The sequence below is a fragment of the Chionomys nivalis genome, chromosome 3 (genome assembly GCF_950005125.1).
Source record: "Chionomys nivalis chromosome 3, mChiNiv1.1, whole genome shotgun sequence".
Classification (NCBI taxonomy): Eukaryota; Metazoa; Chordata; class Mammalia; order Rodentia; family Cricetidae; genus Chionomys; species Chionomys nivalis.
Genome location: NC_080088.1, coordinates 53,815,580 through 53,835,086, shown reverse-complemented (window position 1 = coordinate 53,835,086; position 19,507 = coordinate 53,815,580). Strand labels below are relative to the sequence as shown.

At 38.9% G+C, this 19,507-nt stretch overlaps 1 protein-coding gene across 3 annotated transcripts in view; it reads right to left on the bottom strand.

Moving 5' to 3' along the window:
• The window catches only part of Cblb (Cbl proto-oncogene B), a 182,728-nt gene that overhangs the window by 4,887 nt on the left and 158,334 nt on the right, over positions 1 to 19,507 (bottom strand). For 2 of the 3 annotated variants that reach the window (XM_057764509.1, XM_057764508.1), the window contains exons 14-18: positions 16,534 to 16,680; positions 13,520 to 13,617; positions 13,273 to 13,404; positions 10,699 to 10,839; positions 6,590 to 6,709 (exon numbers count right to left, since the gene is read on the bottom strand). In XM_057764509.1, the coding sequence (XP_057620492.1) occupies positions 6,590 to 6,709; positions 10,699 to 10,839; positions 13,273 to 13,404; positions 13,520 to 13,617; positions 16,534 to 16,680 (638 nt within the window). The remainder of the gene's footprint in view (positions 1 to 6,589; positions 6,710 to 10,698; positions 10,840 to 13,272; positions 13,405 to 13,519; positions 13,618 to 16,533; positions 16,681 to 19,507) is intronic. The other variant, XM_057764510.1, reaches the window with a different exon arrangement.

Below are 19,507 nucleotides of genomic sequence, written 5' to 3'. Positions count from 1 at the left end.
CATGTTAATAATGCTAAACTTCACTGACAATGAGGAAAAATAAACTGAAAAGAGCAGATGTTTTGCCTCTATGAGTCAACAGGTTCAACAGATTAAATGTGGCTTTGCATGAGCAAACATATTCCAATGCAGAAACTTTCGCCCCCCCAAATGCAAACATTGAGAAAACATCACGAGGAAGCTGGCTTATAGTTCAGACTTTCTTTTCTTCCTCTCATGCGTTTTCTTTAATGTGTGCAGCTGTATGTATAGTAGGTGTGTACATATTTGTGTGTGTCCAAGTGGGTACACATGTGCCATGACCCACATGTGGAGGTCATAGGGCAACCTTGGTTGTCAGTTCTTGCCTTCCACCTTGTTTACTGTGGGGTTTCTTGTTCATCTCTGCATGCATCAGGCTGGCTGGCTTACAAACTTCTGCAGATTCTGTTTCTTGGTAGCATTTCACTGTAGGTAGCTAAGCTTATAGATGCATTCTAACATATCTGGCTTTACATGGGTTCTGTGAATCCAAACTCAGGCCCTTACAACTACATGGAAACTATCTACGGAGCCATTATGCAATTTTTTTTTTTTTTTTTTTTTTTTTTTTTTTTGGTTTTTTGAGATAGGGTCTCTCTGCAGTTTTGGAGCCTTTCCTGGAACTGGTTCTTGTAGACCAGGCTGGCCTCGAACTCATAGAGATCCGCCCGCCTCTGCCTCCCGAGTGCTGGGATTAAAGGCGTGCACCACCACTGCCTGGCGATAATAGTTTCTTAAAGCGAAACCAATAACGTTGGTACCAATGATCAGGCAGGACTGCTGAGAACAAAAAGAATTAATTATATAGTCATGTAAAGAATATACAATTTCTGGGTGTTGCCAAAATCTGTATTGGTTTTGCATTTATATTAAACTATATATCACTGTACAGCATCTAGGACCTCACTACTTACTGACTGGAGAACAGGTGTTGCAGGATACTCACAATTGCTGATGCCACTAATGACTTAGGCCCTTGATAGAAGTAGAATTTATACAACAGGGCCTGAGCTGACTTTCACCCTCTGAGCCCAAAACACAACAGAGACCACCATTCCAATTTCAGGAGTATCTATATAGTGAGATCCTCACACTTTTTGCTGTTTATACTTCCTTACCTGGTGAACGGCTAGTGTGTCTCTATTCTTGTATGATGCAGAAACAGCTGGTCTACCCGATTTTAATAAGGAATATATAATGCCCAAACTCACTAATGCCAGCTGCTTAATAATCTGGGATGTGAAAGGGAGACATGGTGACCACAAGATACAATCCAACACTATATAGTAAACTAATGTCTAAGGCTCAGAAAACATTGCAGAAGAGGGCTGTGGAAAGATTGCAAGAGGGTTGCCTGAAATAAGATGGTGTCATATATATATATATATATATATATATATGGAAGCTGTGCTGATGTGGGATTCCCGTCTGTATGCTGGGAATATGTTTTTTATTACCATGGGTTAATAAAGAAGCAGATTTGGCCTATGGCAGGGCAGAATACAGTTTAGTGGGAAAACTAAACTGAATGCAGGTAGCTTTCGGCACATAAACAATTCAAGGAAATAAAAAAGCACAAAAGCTACATATGAAATATTTGGGGATGAACTTAGTTATGGAAGTACAAGCACTCTATTGTCAAAGTTATGAAACAGTAATTGAAGAAACTGACAAGATAAACAAAAAGGGTAGATTTCCATATCCATGGATTTGAAGACTACAGTTAAAATGTCTGTACTACATAAATCACTCTATAGATTCAAATTAACCTATAGACTAAAGTGCAATACCCATCAAAATGCCATGACCCTTTCCACAGATTGAAAAACCAACCCTAATATTTATATGGAAGCAAAGCAATCTTGAACAGAAAGATGAAAGCCAGAGGGAGGCGCCACACAGCAGACTGCACGACATACAGCACACATACAGCAACACAACAGACTCAAAGGCTAATGGAACTGAGATCCGGAAACAGACCTGTTCACTTGCTGCCAACTGGATCTCACAAAGACTAAAATCACACAGGGGGAAAAGAATGCCTCAGCAATGGTGCTAGGAAGCTCAAATATCCACATGTAAAAGATTGAAACCCAACCCTTATTTCTTAACCACTTAACAAAAATCAGCTCTGAATGTGCAGGAGGACCCTGGTGGTACAGCTCTAAGTCCTTTCCTTTCTTACTGTTGGTAACTGCTGTATTCTTCAGGGTACACGTCATATTGTGCAATTCACAAAACCGCAACAAACAGATGAGATTCCTTCTGCTTTACTGATGTGAACTGTTCAAGAATGGAGATAGAGGTGCTAAGAGGGTTTTCTGACATGAAAGAGCAGCAGCAACCCAGTGGAGGGCTCTGCCATGGTCAAGGAGGTTTCACTGCTCCAGTGCCTTCCACTCCTTTGCTGGCACTGCGGCCCCTTCACTGCTGGTCCTGTTTTGTTATAAAGGAACCCAATGTGCTTTGGCAATCACTGTTACATTACATGGAGGTGTGATTGTGGATTATGAACTAACATGGTTTTGGCTTGGCCACTGATTATGTTGGTAATCACAACATAAGCTTGATTAACAGTAAAAGAATAAATGTGTGCATAGCCTACAAAAATTGTCAGATTAACTTGAATTCTTTTACGCTGATGCTTGTCTCTGTGGGATCCTGAGCAAACTGTTAAAGCTTGCTGAGTTTCTTTATTTTATAAATTAAGCTTATTGCAGAGTTGTATGCATTTATTTATATTTATGTATTATAACTATGTTTTCGGGTATATAACAGAATATACATTATATACAATATAATATATTTTATATGAATAACCACATAGAAAGAATTATGTATACTATATTTGTATGTGAAATGACCTCAATGATTGTCATAATCATCTTTCTAAAATAACTGTCAGAATTTGTATTCTATTGTAAATGTTTAATAAATTAAGTATTGCATAGCATATACATATCATCTGGGAATTAGACCTTCAGTAATTTAATAAAGAAGTACTATTCTTGGAATAAGCATTAAAACTCTTTGACTAGTAATTTTTTATGTTCAATAATAGCTGAGAATTAGAAGAAATAATGTGAATTCAACTAAATAAAGAAGGAACAAAATCTCAAAATATATTATAATCTTGTTATTCAAATATAAGTTGCTTCAAAGAATTTTGGAGCCCATTTAAACTGTGATATTGAATAATTACAGCATCTTAGACACAGTCTAATCAATAGACACAATTTCACATATGGTTTTCAGTGCAATACAAATAAATGAAAGATCTTCACATACACAATATTTCAAATACACAAAGAGCAGCAGGAGAGACTGCTTTAGATACTCCTGGCAAACACTTCAGCGCTGTGGTTTTAAATCAGAAGTGCATGAAGGTTTTCAAGAGGCATCAATGACCAGATGAATTGTAAAGCTCAACCACACTGAAATTTCCATCGTGGAAACAAAACTAAGTGTTAAATGCAGTTTACCTTATCACTAGGAAATCCTCACTCTGCATTTCCAATTGTGTGAATTATAACCATGATTCCCAGCTGAAATCCTCAGAAAGATTACTAACAGAGCTGTCTGCTCAATAGTCCTTCAATTTTCCATTAAACTAATAATAGAGGAAACCAGCACTGCAGTTCATCCCCTTTATAACAGTATCCCCTTATTATGTCAGTATATTTAGCAATTAAATAATTTCATATGAGTCATGGAACATTCTAGCGTTTTTTTCAAGTCCTTGAACTACTTTTTAACTGCGAATACCATGAATAACCTCCACCAGGGCTGACACTGCAATATCAGAACAAGCAGTTTGGGATGTGTAAGGAGTTCAAACTGCTGCACATGGGTATTATAACATGGGAAAAGCAGCATGAAAATTTTACAAAATTACACGCGGTGACTGCAGACATGAGCTACATGTGAGAGATGAGCTCATGTATAGAAGTCGTTCACTGGCATAAAGTTGCCTCAGTACAGAAGGAAGTGATTTTAAAATAAATCAGTGAAATTTTAATTTTATTTTTTGCAACTGCTTTTTATCGTGATCATTTGATGAAATACCAGTAGTAACATTTTTTAATTTATAAAATACTTCCTTTGAGGGGAATGAACAAACTTGAAGTACCTTTTAGCTACATAGATGCACTTATACGCATAACGTTATTAAAAGGGAGACAAGAGGTTTTTATTTTATTTTATTCAATTCATATCTATCTATTCATTCATTTATTCATTTATTTTTGAGGCAGGGTTTCTCTGTGTAGCCCTGGCTGTTCTGGAACTCACTCTGTACATCAGGCTGGCCTCAAACTCAGAGGTCCTCCTGCCTCTGCCCTCAGAGTGCTGGGATTAAAGGTGTGCATCATCGCCCGGCAGAAAGATATTTCTAAATTGATGAAACTATATATTTGAATTCTTCAAAACTGTTCTTTTCATAGTTTGTTGATAAATAAGCAACTATCAAGCTCTGAAAGGTCATAGACATTCAACGTGTTAGAATTAGCAACCACATCAGAATCCTTGTTAGGTCATATAAAAGAGGCTTCGATAAGAATAGGTTATTGTGGAACAGAATCCTGAAGGCACATAGCATCCAGGTCAGGTTTTAACTGAGGACACCTAATCCAGAGGTGAGTACAGATGTGCAGGTGTGGAAAAGTAGCATGCTTCCTGTTAACAAAAACAACCCAGAAACAGGGAATTGCTTCTGTGCTTTGCTAGTGTCTGCAAAGTTTAGGATGAAATATTTGATGCTACAGCTGGCTTTAGCGCTTAGTACTATTGTATTTCTTAGGTTAAGTGGATGTTTCTGTGTTTGCTACTCCAAGCACTCTTGAGATTTCTATTGTAATGCTAACCCTGATCCAAAAGCTCAAACACCTTCAGGATGCTCCTGTGCCCTCAACACCCACATGTTACAGAGCCAACACCAAAGAAGCTGTGAAAACTGTCTCACAATAACTCTACTCACGACTTATATACCTTTATTTTGACACAGTTGATGGTGATGAATATATTTCAAGTCAGATGTCGTGCTTCTGTGGCTTTGCTTTCTCATGCCATACAAGACTGGCAGATGTTTTCAATCATCGATTTCCAGGCTTTCTCATCAGTCTATGTTTTATTTGGAACCACACCCTACACACAGAAGGATCTGAGTGGCTAGACGTGAACTGGTGGACAACATATAAACCAAAACTTGAAGAGGTCAATAAAGTTTTCAGGGTTAACACCTCTGGGGTTTCAGAGTGAACTCTGCATCTCCTGTATGGCCCCATGGAGGATCTACAATGCTGATAGTCCTCAGAGCAGCTCAATAATCTTTATTCAGAAAGTCCCAGGTATATGAAATAGTCATATAACATTTAACAAATCTTCAGTGAATTGATTTGAGCTTAAGAATAAAAACTGAAAATATTGAAATCATACAAAATCTAGTGAAAGACTTCTGATATTTACAAGAGGAAACAAATATATTGCTCATGAAACCAAGTATCCAACTTAACAAAGACATCAGTGACTAAGTGTACCTTCCATGTCCCCATCTATATTCTTATATGTGCTGGGCATCCTTCTGGATATCTGTGTATACTATGTATCACTTAAATTGTTTGGAGACAGGGTTTCGTTATACAGTCCACTTGTCTTTACTATGTCAGTAGATATATCTGTTCTAAGTGCTGGGGTTACAGTGATACGATGTGGCTCCATTTCTTGTTCTTGCTTGTATTCTTCAGTGAGATGGTATTTGTGATAGCTGAGTAAGTTGTGAGTGCAGAACTTTCAGGAAAGGGATTAATATTTATTAAAAGGTCCAGCACTTCACAATGCCTGAATAGGGAGATGGTCACCTATGGAGAAAGAAGCAGGTTCTCACCAGATACCAAATGGCTGGCACTTTCTCTTGGCCTTCTCAGTCTTCAGAATGTAAGAAATGAATATTTGCTGATTAGCATCTAGCCAGTGGTAGTCACTCTAGCAACCTGGGGTGACACTCTTAGCTTGAGCGTTAAGACACAAGCAGAAGACACAGACAAATGAGTCAAGCAAATGAATGAATGATGAAATCTGAGGTATTATCAATTATCAGGAATAATCTTTCTCTACATGACACCCTGTCTTGAAAAATCGACCAACCAAAACAAACAAACAAACAAAAAACCAACCCACAAAACCAAATAATAGTAATTCTGGCTTGGTATTCCTTCTAGAAAGATGCTCGTCTTGATGTGAAATGAAAGAACACAGCATGGGCAGATGTACAAAGAGATTTTCTGTATTTCTCAAATCTGATGAGATGAAATGGAAGGTAAAAGAAAGAGTATACCATAAAACAAAGACTGTGCACTTACTGATGGTTCACACAAAATATTAAGCCTCCTTTTTCCTCCCCTGAGGCAGTTTTCTGGGTGCTGCTTTCATATGTACGCTTTAGAAGCCAAACACAAAGGATGCTGAAATAAGTGAATGCTTGGGTGTAGTGCAATAAACTAAAGACAAGGCTACAGAGCGAAAAGCGCTGTATAAAAGAGGACGTCATTGTTACTGTTCCCAGCCAACTCACCGGAAGATGAAGGGAGCTGGTCATAGTCCTGGGAGGCTCTGTTGGGCTTGACACTGTCTCCTGGTGCTCTCCTGGCAGGAGGCAAAGGAACTTGGCCACTTGCTGGCTCAAAAAAGGGATCTTGAAAATAAAGATAATATTTTAATTAAAAGGATGATTTCCATTGATTGGCTGAAGAAAGAACTTTGGGAACTTGAGGACTATAGATTCCGATAAAATGGATTAGACAACTGATTTCCTGAGCAATCATAACCACTTTGACTATGTGGGTTTTGTAATTCATCCATTTGTTCAGGGATGCTACTTTCTTGACTTCAAAATTAAGACTACATATTTTGATTTCTCTTTTCAGATCACTCATTTAGCCCCCTCTTAACTCTAATTTCTTTCCCCCACATAAACTCTTCAATGAATAAAAGCTGCTGAGAGGAAAGCATGAAAAAAATGTAGTATCTACTTTGCCTCTTAGAGTATCGTTGGATCGCTTGAGCTTCTTAAGCTCTGTGTCAATATAATGTAAACAAACCTGGAGTTCGGAATTTTTAAATGAATTAATGAATGTACAAATATCTGTAAATGTAAGATATTTCTTATTCATTGCACTATACTGGAAGTTCCAAAATATGCTAATGCCCAGTTGTCAGCCTGGCTCACTGAATAGTAAATTCAACTGCAAAAAGAAAAAAAAAAAAAAGAAAAGAAAAATACCATTACGAAAAAATAAAGTTTAAACACACAGTAAAAATGCACTTTTTAAAAACCTTGCCATATAAAACTGTGAAACATAAATTGTAGATTGAAAAATCATTTCACTAAGAATGACATAATTCATTCTGTGGAACTAAAGGGAGAACACCAGTCTGTGCTGGCAGAAGTCACTAGCAAAGCAAGCCTACTTGCCTTAAAGTTAGTACTGTGTGGCTGAAAGCCTTAGCACCCTCTCTGTTCTAAACAGAAGAATAATAAAAACATTATCTCTGACATCTTCGGCTCACTAAATATTTCCATTCTCAAGTTTCCCTCATATTTTCTGTGCGTACTATCTCGGAAGTTATTCCAAGTTCTTTGAGGGCAAAATTTTTCTCACTTCTATGGTTCATATGAGATCTCCTTACTCGAATACACAGTAGCAGGCAAAAAGCTTGGCTAATAGCTTATGCTCATTCAATATTTTAACTACTAAAAATAAATGCATGCAGATATAGATTTTACATAAAGAAAGACAGACTGTAAATACATATAGTTAGGCTATAGTTGAAATCATTGGCTCTTCATGTGAATCTGACAACAGTAATAAATAGAATGTGATAATTTAAGAAGAATTTACATGCTTTTAAACTTGCCTATTTTCATACTAATTTCTGACTAGAAAAGGTAAGCACCATTTAAAATCATAATCTAATTATTATTTCATGTACTCTTCCTGCAGCAATTACCACCAGCTTTATCTTGCCTTCAGAGTATCCACACTTGCTTACTGCTTTCGAGCCAAGTCACAGGCTTCCCAGATATGTCTATGTCATTTCTAGACAATCACTGAGAGCTAATGAAGTTAAAATCTGTATACATTTCAGTATTATAAATGGGCTACAAAATACACAATTGCAGTTTTTAAAGGTCTTCCATTAAACCATTTTACATAAAGAGGGATACACTAAATTATTACGACCACAGCAAAAACACTTAGGATCTGCTCCTTCACCACATGCTCAACTTTGTGTCCAGCTAAGTTGCTCCTTGTGAGGTACAAGGTGAAGATGTATCCCTGCTGAAAGTTATGAAATTGGAGCTACTGTCTCAAAGGAAATAGCACTATGCAGGATAATTACTAGCTGTCCTCTGATAAGGAAAATTTGAAAATCAATAAAGCTTTGGCAATTAAATTCTTTAAAAACTAAATAAGCCTATTTAGGATCAAAATATACAATCTGAAAATGCTTCAGCCAATTGTAATTATACAGTCATACATTATTTGAGAACATAACACACAATGTGATCAATTTACTAAAGACGCAATGTACTACTGAGCTTAATTTAAGAATAGGAAGGAAGGTCCCTCCTGACTTCTCACAGCAAATTCCCAGAAGATGCTGCTGCACTGCAGAAGGAGAACGGAGTGTTGCTCTTGCCCTGGAACTTCTCACATCTGAACACGGCGGCCTCCACATGGGAAGGGCACCGCAGATGACTTCCTTCATCTGACTTGAGTTCTGTAAGGGCAACCTCCCAGATGGCACAAGCTCTCTGGCTAGTCCCATCACGACAATGATTCCATAGGCTTGAGTAAATCATACCCACTGAGTCCTTTTCCAAGGCTGTTGTCAACCACCTGGTATTTTTTTGTATTTTATTTATGCAGACAAACTGGTATGTCTCCAAGTTAAAAATACTACTTCTCTTTAACAAAGTCAGCTTCACTAGACTTGGAACTTGAATTGTGACTTTAAGATTGGATATGGACTTCAAAAGAGATTCTAGGATAGAGGAACAGCGAGAGAAATCTATAATAAGTCTGCCAAAGACACGGTGCATCCCATGCCCTTCAAAAAGACATTCATGCAGGGTGTAATCAAGACTTAAGCGCTGTCCTGGCTTTGTTGCTTAAGTACAGGCCCTGGCACGAACTGCAGAAATGCCTATTTCAACCTTCCCACACAAAGGAATGCTTCCTTTCTCTTTCTTTTTTGTTACACAGAAAAGGAGGCACGTATGCCCAGCGGTTGCCTTGGGTTTGGAGATAGCAAATCAAGGAGCTTTTGTTGAGGACTTAGGTTTTGTTAGTGTTTGATTGGCTTGTTAGAATGGATGGGCCACACACGGTAGTGGGAATTATAATTTTGCCAAAAGAAATCTTGTGTGAAAGCGGAAGACGGAAAGCATAAAGGAGGACTCGAGCTGCATCTCTGCATGGCTTCCCTTCCTCCCCCACTGCAGTCATGAGGTCTCTTTGTAGAAAGGCAGTGCCTGCAATCTGAAGTTTGAACTACAGAGACGTCACCTGGTGGTAAGGCTGGCACGCAGGGCACAGAAGGCTGGCATACAGAAACAGGCATTTAATATAATATTTTGAGAAAATGCATGTCTTTTTGTAAGATATCTATCTTGTCTTTAAACTGGGAGATTATCTCAAGGAACTCAAATCTCAGGACTGTGAACTAATTTGAGTATACTAATTAAGAACATCCTAGACAGCACGGAGACCACAGAGGAAGGTGGGCAACCACCTTCGTTTAGTTATACAGTTCTAAAAGCGGAGTGCTGCACTGGAGTCTAGTATGTGTGTCTTTCATGAGGTTTTACTCTCTGAGTGAAGAGCTGCCCTAAGCAGTGTGGCACTGTGTTTTTCTAGAAAGATGATTAAACATTCTGTAAAATGTAACAAAATATTTTCTGCTAGCTCGTGGAGATCCTGACTTTGTTATAAAAGAAGCCAGTGAACAGAGACCTCATGAGTCAGGATTTAAGTCATGCACATTATAGGAGTGCAAGGAAGCCAAACAGAAACTGCCTAGAACTCAGTATTGAAGAGCTGGGGCTCCATGCTTGACTTAGGACACTTGATCTTGCTTAGGCAGCATCGTGGGAGTCCATAAACTGCATGAAGGTAGACCCCACTGGCACCTGAAGGCATTACTTGCTTTGTATAACATACAGAACACGTGCCCTTTGTCCTTCCCTTCTTTCTTTTTCTTCAAAAATTTCCTAACATATTTATGATATATAATATACAAGCCAGTCCCAACTCCCTCCCACAAACCTTCAACTTTCTGCTCCACCAGTGGATATCCTGTCTACCTTTGCATCACTTTGATAAATAGTAAATAACCCACTAAATTCAACTGGTGTTGCCTACATGTGCACGGGTGTGGGGTCAGCCGCTGGGCCATGGGTAACCACTATGATTCCTTATTGCTCTTTCCGTCCTTGTGCTATTCCGCCATTAAATCAATCCGGCGTCACGCAAAGCAGCCACCACTGCTCTCACTACCGAGGAGTCTTTCTGCTGATATGGCAGGTCTCGGGAAACACTAACATGAATTTGGCGGCATAATCTCAGATGTAGTTTATGTTAAGAGAAAATTATTTCTTGGCTTTTCACCCACTCATACCTGAAGGAAGAAGGAAAAGGTCGTGTCCTGAGGAAGGTCGGCTGCTGGAGCCTGGAGGTTTCGAATGTTCAATGAGACTATGTCTTGCAGGAGGTGGGGGAGGAGGGAGAGATGGGGGGAGAGCATCAAAGGCATCTTCACCTGCATTTAAAGAAAGGTCATTATCAACAGTAGAACTTCATTAATCAAAACACACAGAGTCAAGCAAAAGCCAGGACTGATTTCTTTTCTCCCATTACTTCTAAGTTCCCTTGCAATTTTTATTCAACAGTTCACTGACATTCATAATGGACTTGATCATTTTGCGGAAGAGTGTGGAGAGAAAATACATATACACAAACAAAAGACTTAAACACCGCCATGAAAACTTTTTTTCTGTTTCCCGAGTCTTTGTATAAAAAGGAGCATTTCCAGCTATGCATCAGCTCATGGTCCCGTGGTCATCTCTGTACTAATAGCATACTAGAACTCTGAACTGAAGACCATTATCAACAGAACAGAAATGTCTAAGAAATAAAAAGAGTTCGTGGCCTCTCATGAGAAAAATCACACCATGCACATATAATTTAATGCTGGGGAACACTTCCAACCATCCCCTCACAGTTGATCTACTGGATTGTAATCACCAACATTGTACCAAACATTCGGTTTACCAACAAAGAACACACAGCGCATGCACAGTGCATGAGACTGCATTGTTTACATAGCAGTCATCTCCAGAGAAGAACATGCCAGTGGAGATCTCCTTTTGATTGTCCCAAAGCTAGTTACCTTCATGTACACATTTCTAAGCTTTACTCAAGGTATAAACAATATTACAGTGCGGCCTTATGTCTATGGACTTATCCCTGCCACATTTTGCTAGACAACCCAGAGTCTTTCTTACCTTGAACTATAAGAAAAAAATAAAGGGAACTGAATATAGTTTCTAAATATGTACGTCAAATGTGCTATTAGTGAGACAGGCTATATATAAACAGCTTCATAGGTTATTAATAAAAATCACGTGTATTTAAGTTGAATGCATTAAACATAAATACTTTAAAGTGAATTTGCTTTTGTTGTGCTTGATTTGGAAAAGTATACAAAATTTGACTGAATCATCATAAATATTTTTTAATTAAAAATATTTGAGGATTACCATTCTAGGTTCTTTCTGTCACATAATCAAATGCTAATCTTTTATTTTCTGTCCCTAAGTATCAGAACCATACTAGAAATCAGGTGATATGAATATCAAACCTTAAAGTGTCTAGATTCTATCAAAGGGAGGTGGACCTATTCACAGACATTTATGACTGACATGTCAAAGTGTCTGGTTGGTCTTACGAAAGAGAGGTTATTACAGGAGAGAAGAGAAATACAAGTGGCATCCATGAGGTGCTGACAATCAGGAGCGTGTGGAATACCAGAGCTTGGACACAGATATTCGGGAAAATCAAGAAGTGAGTGTCCTCAGCTGAGTAAACAGCAGGAAGTGATGCACAGGACAAGCTAGAGGAAGGTCCAAGGACAGACACAAGCTGTAGTGTCTACTCTAACAGCTGAAGAGCAAGGTCATTATCCACCTATGGCAATTATATTGAACAATAAAACATGACTTCACAAGATGAGATGCAAACACCGATCCCTGACAGACACAGAGAAGGATATGAAATAGTGTAATCTACACCATAGAGACTTGAGTAATGGGTCGAGACCCAATACAGAGAAAAAGCAAACAAGGAAATAAGACTAGAGACTAGAAATTAGGAAGGTCTTAGAATTGAGTCAAATAAAATAAAACAAAACAAAAATCCCTGACCAATAAAACAGAAGCAAAAGTCATTGTAACTGGACAGTTCAAAATACTGGCCAGTGGTACATATCAGGAAATATAAAAGTTCCCTTACTATTCTTGGTGATTTAACAGACAATTCTAAAAAGCTTACAAATGGATTAAACAGAACTTGTTCCTGTTATCTAGAATGAAATATATAACTTTTAAAATAATTTAACCAACTTCAGATGGCCTTGGCCATTTCATGCTGAAGTAAAGTGTAGCTCATGTTTACTAAGAATGAATCCAGATGGAGGAGACCCACCTTACCACTCCAGACCATCACTTGAATGGCCCTGGAACACAGACCAGGGGAGTGAGCAGCACTCTTGAGTCCTAACACTGAATCTAGTCTAGAAGAGAAAACCTCATGAAATCCTCACTGATGGTCAGTTCTTTTAGGTCATTATTTTGTGAAGGTTTTGAAAGGATTATATAGTTGAAATATAGCTTAAAACAAACTAGGTTAAGTATTTTGCTCTTATTACAAAAGTAGTGTGTTATAATAGAAAATTCAGATACATTAAAAATTCAAAAGGTGCTATGAAAACCAATTAAATTTCACAGCTATGTCCTAGACTACTAATTTTTCTGGTAGAGTCATTGTCACATGAATGCAGGAGCCACCATCACCTGGAGGGCCAGATTAGGCAAATTCTCAACCCAGAGTCTGCATTATACTGAACTCTTAATTCTAACAATGCAGATACAGAGAGGAGGGGAGGGGTAGTTTAAGCTGTGTTTAAAGTTTCAACCTAATGGAGGGATGAGAAGATCATAATCAGAGGGCGTCCTGTTGAGTGAAGAACCATGCTTTGGGTTGTCCCGGGGTGGAGGCCTGGCAGGTGGTAATGGCACTGGATCAGAGGCTGAATCAAAAACATCTCCTAGAGGATAACACAAAACCTTAATGTATTTTCAGTATGAAAACAGAAGGGAACTTTGCCTTTAATTCCAGCCAGTAAGATGTATATTGCAAAGGAAAATATATTTCATACATACCCTTCAAATAGATGCCTAACTCTGGGGTGTTTGATTTCTTCATCTCTGAAGGCGTACCGTGAGTTCCATTCAACAAACAGTGACCATTATCACAAGACCTAATGTGGAGACCAGAGGGCAAGAATCATTTAAGAGTCATGGTGAGCGTGAGGTGAGGGTCACAGAGGGCACTGTCATACCTACAAAGGTAATAAGAATACAAACCCAATTGTCTTTTAGGACAGAAAGTACTAGTAACACTATGCACCTACCCTGACATGTGCTTTAAAACCAGGTGTAAATGTCTGAAGGTAAAATTGTCTCTTTCCAACTGAAACCAGAGCCATTCAAACTATGTAGAGAATATATATATCTTTGCAAGATTTCAGTTGCGTCTGACCAATGTTCTGGTAACAGACAACTATGTCATGCAAAGCTACGAAAGCTCTAATGGCCTCAATATTTGCTGATGACATTGAATATGTTTGTTTACGCAACTTAAGCATTCTGTGAAATAAATAGGGCCTTAAAAGAGAGGGACGACTGTGAAGCAGTCAACAATTTCTTTGAAGTTTGACACGGAACACTCAAAGACCTGCAGTGTCTGAACCCACATTACTGCTGTCTGGAGCAAACAATGCCTCTCTGACACCTTAGGGAAGTTATGTCAGCCAAGTCCCATCAAGGGTTTTAATCCAGGTAAATATTAATTCAACAGACAGGCATAATTTTGGTGTTGGCAACAATACACTGGATGAAACTGGGGCATGGACGGATGTAGGAGGGTTGGGAGACACAGCATACTTGTCCTTTAGCACCTGGCTTAGTAACAGCTGGCTAACAAAGAGCCTCAGAAAGGGAAGCTTCATACATTTCTTTTGAATTATTCTGATATCTTAGAGCAAAGTAAAAGTGCACACATAATGGAGGAGAGAGTGGATATTTCAATAGCTACTGCAAGAGTGATTCATCTGAAATTCATTCCTACTCTCTCTGGTGGCCACTTCTTTTTAACGGGCAAGATATGGTTCATTTAAGAATAGTTACGTATTGAATCTTCATAATGATGATGGATTTTGCTGAAACTGAATTGAATTATTCATTTACTGTTTCACTTCCCACATATTGACAATTTATTTTTCTTGATGTTCCAAAGGGGGTGGGGCAAGTGGCATACAGGAAAAGGAAGTGCTATGGCGAGGAAGTCTTCTGCAGATGACATGAGCTCTCCCACCATCCATTGATTTTTGAGAACAAATTAGATAAATAATTCAATACAATTAAGCATAAGGATTAGCAACATTTATTACTTCTCTATAATTGGCGGGAGATAGTTATGATGGTCATAATTCAAATTTACTTTCAGTATCCAAGAGGCCAGTCACTGAAATCTCATCCACTATGACTTGATAATTAAAGTTTGATGAATTAAAATGGTACCCGTCAGTCTTCCATCCATGAAAAGAATGAGCATCCCAAAGAGACCAAAAAATTTCTGTCCAATTTCAGTTTTAAATAATTGCTACAAAGTAGTAGGAGCCAAAGAACTGGAATTTGTTAGTAATTTACACTTGAGAAGAAGGCGAGACTTTCCCCTACTAGCTCACTGGGTGCCAGGAGCTCCCAAACGCTCTCCTGGCTATTTTCTTCTCCATAACACTCACTGGCATGGTTAATAAGAACTAGGTACTCTTGCCAGAACAAGTGAGAATGCAGATGTCAGCACATCACTAAGTCTAGGCAGTAACTTTGTCCACCAGCATCCCTTATGGGACACAACTCCAGTTAAAAAAGATCTTAGTCAGGAGGTGGTGGTACATGCCGTTAGGCCCAGAATTCAGAAGGCAGAAGCAGGAAATCTGAGTTTAAGGCCAGCCTGGTTTACAGTTTGAGTTCAAGGGCTCTGCCAAGGCTACACAGAAAAACCCTGACAGAAAAACAGAAAAAAATCTATTTCTTTCTCAGTACTTCCTTTTAAACCTTGTGACACACCCAAGAAGTGTTTTTACCCCCAAGAAGGAAACACAACTTATAAAATGCCATCAGCTGACTGACCTGGCCTCCGAATGAGACAGGACACTAAGTTGGAAGAGATGGCTGATGGGTTCACTGTCTCCCATCACTCAGTCATCAGGAGGCTCCAGGTGGCAGGGCCACCACCAGCAGGGACTGAGCAAAGCTGAGCCAAGCATAACTCCGGAAATATTATGCAAGGGGAACCCAAGGTCAGAAAACAAGTTTTAAACCTAAGAGTAGATTGTTACATACTTGACAAGTCAGTGCAATGAAAATTATTATGTAAATGGTATTACAGTTTAATAGTTAGATACAGTTATATGCATGAGAAGCCATGATTTAGCTTAAAGACAAACTGACATCTCAGTATATGTAAGCCATTATTGATAACTCTTATAAAAGTAAATGTGGCTGACACTTCAAAGACTAAGAATGTCCGATTATAATAAGGATAGCAAAAAACAAAATAAAAAAGAAAACTCATGTTCTTTATATTCTTATCCCACCTAAGAGAAGGTAAAACGGTACTCTGTCAAAAAAGTTGGGAGAAGGGACTTTAGCCCCCCACACTGTCTTATGATTTCAGTAGAGGCACATTACACATCAAGAAGGGAAATGGCTATAAATTACACTAGTCTGCACATTATGAAGAAAAATTCTAAGCAAGGTTGACCTAGCACCTTAATATTAGTTTCTATGCACTAATTTTTCTTCTTGATACATATGCTTGGAGCTGATGAAACTCATTAAAGTATCTTAGGGAAAATGTATGCATTAATCATCATTACATGTAAGGCATAGCTACATTCTATTAGATTGTAATTGGCTTTTGCCCGGGTGGTATGTGTGTGGGGAGAACAAAATGAAGAAAATAAATAGGGATGATAGGGTAGCAAGAGGAAGTTACAGACTTCTAGCCAAGCACGTTAAGGTTGACCTACAGAGAAATAACCCCATTGTTGACAGTCTGATGATGCTTATGCAGATGCAGGATGGTACAAGGGTGCGCATCTTCTTACCGGACAGGAGGTTTGACATTATGACAATGAGATGGTTGTGAATTCAGGGAAACAGGGTGGGATGAAGGAATCTTGTATTCATCATCATCTTCCTCTACCGTGTCTCTTGTTTTCTCCGAGAGACAACTGGCTAATGGACCAGTACACCTACCAGAGGAAAAAAAATCCAATCTGCTTTAACCATCATAAATATTCAGAGCAGGATGGTCTGATATGACATACATAAAAAATGAAGCTACTTTGTCACTTGCATTTTTCAACTATAAACTACTGTTCTTACATCCAATGTAAATGGAAAAGCCTTGAAACATTGGTAAGATAATATATTGATACCTGTGGTTTTTAAAGGGTGCAGTCAGGCGAAAAAGTAAACTATGAAATAAAGAAAGGGTTTTATAAACATGAAGTTGTTTGAAGGCTCAACCTTAAGTCTCTGGCTGTTACCAAGAGTTTAAAAAGCTACAAATGAAAGAAACAACTTTGTTGTGAACTGAGGATCCTAGTGCTAGACTTCATGCCGTAGCAATAACTAAGAAATAAATGACCAGAATTAGAAGCAGATAATCACCGAATTCATTAAACCTCTGAATTTGAAATGCATTATTTTTATAATTTGCAATATGTAACTGGTAAAAGGAGTTACAATGAATGATACCATGATAAATTTGAGCTTTTTAGTTCATCATTTGGGTAAACACATAAAAGTGACAAATATTCTACTTCCTATGTGGAATTTAATCTAACTCGGAATTTCCCAAGAAAGATTTCAAAGGAAAAGTGTTAAAAGCCAAGTTTGTAAGATACTAGAAAAACAAGGAGCCAATTCCATTTTAATCATAAACTTCACAGGAAATGTTTCTTCCTTTTTTTTATTAAAATTTTTTTTAACTAAAAATTTCCGCCTCCTCCCCGCCTCCCTTTTCCTTCCCCCTCCCCCCACTCCCGTCCCCCTCCCTCTCCAGTCCAAAGAGCAGTCAGGTTTCCCTGCACTGTGGGCAGTCCAAGGTCCTCCCCCCTCCATCCAGGTCCAGGAAGGTGAGCATCCAAACAGGCTAGGCTCCCACAAAGCCAGTACATGCAGTAGGATCAAAACTCAGTGCCATTGTCCTTGGCTCCTCAGCAGCCCTCATTGTCCACCATATTCAGAGAGTCCGGTTTTATCCCATGCTTATTCAGTCCCAGTCCAGCTGGCCTTGGTGAGCTCCCAATGAAAAGTGAGAAGGGGAGGATGGGGAGAGCTTGGGGGAATGGGATGGTTGGGATAATGGAAGGATGGATATGGGAGCAGGGAAGTATTCTTAATTAAGGGAACCATATAAGGGTTGGCAAGAGCCTTTACTCTAGAGGGGTTCCCAGGGGTCCAGAGAGATGTCCCCAACTAGGTCCTTGGGCAGCTGAGGAGAGAGAGCCTGAAATGGCCCTATCCTATAGCCATACTAATGAATATCTTTCATATCACCATAGAACCTTCATCTGGCGATGGATGGAGATAGAGACAGAGACCCACATTGGTGCAATGGACTGAGCTCCCAAGGTCCAAATGAGGAACAGAAGGAGGGAGAACATGAGCAAGGAAGTCAAGACCTTAAATGTTTCTTTTTTTAAAAAAAAAAAAGTGCAATGTTTCATTAGAAAAAGTGCAGTGTTTCAGCACTTTCTGTAGGGGGAGCAAGAGCCCTTTGGTACACAAAGCAATCGCGTCTATGCATTTTTCATTTTCATCTTTTCCATTTTGATTTCTTCTTACCACAAGCTGAGTGTCCCTATCTGAACTCCTTGTAACTGAAATACTTTTTCAGATTTTTTTTTTCTTCACATTTTGGAACATTTGCATACCTTACCAGTTGTGTATCCCTATTGTAGCTTTTTATTTTGGAGAATTTTCTAGAATTATTTCACTCAGGTCAGTTAGGATGAGCAGTTGTTACAATGGAAAATAATTTCAGAGGTGTTTTGTGGGTGTGAATGTATGTATGTGCCCAGGTGCCCATTTGGAAAGATATTTTGGAAAGTCCAAGGTGTTTTTTTGTTTGTTTGTTTGTTTTGGTTTTTCAAGACAGGGTTTCTTTGTGGTTTTGGAGCCTGTCCTGAAACTAGCTCTTGTAAACCAGGCTGGCCTCAAACTCAGAGATATGCTTGCCTCTGCTTCCCCAGTGCTGGGATTAAAGGCATGCACCACCACTGCCCAGCAAAGCCCAAGGTTTTTAAGTTTTAACTGTATAGATAAATTTTAGAGAGTTTGGGGATAAAAGAGAAGTCTCCTTTAGGAGTTTTCAAAAGTCTATATTTCAATTTTTCTTTGAAGAAGTTTTCAGTACTAGTTTTTAAAGCTGTGTTTGTTAGAGGTGCCTTAGGATCAAATGACAGTTAATGGTGACCTAAGACCAAAACACAGGCTATGGCATTCATTAATAAACTGAAGTGTTGCAACCAATATGGTTGAACCTTGGAAGACACTCCCAACTAAAGGTAGGAAAGTACATAAGTATCAAAACGAAGACTTGACAGTGTTTTAATAGGGACAGAAACAACTGTATTTTCTTGCAAATTCTAAATTCTTACAAACAGACATCCTTCAGCTACTACTGAATCAACCAGTATGTCTTTCTAACCAGGGCCAAGTGTGGCCTGTATTCATGCAACTACCAGTATGTCTTTCTAACCAGAGCTGAGGGTGACCTGCATGCATGCATTGAGCAGTATGTCTTTCTAACCAGAGCCGAGTACAGCCTGCATGCATGCATTGAGCAGTATGTCTTTCTAACCAGAGCCGAGTGTGGCCTGCATGCATCGTCTATGTCCTGGTGTGCTCTCAGTGTGGCCTGCATGCATCGTCTATGTCCTGTTGTACTCTCAGTGTGGCCTGCATGCATCGTCTACATCCTGGTGTGCTCTCAATCTCAGTACACTCTACTGTTACACAACTTATGTAGACTGTGCACAGAGAAGATTCAATAACCACACCAATAGCAGG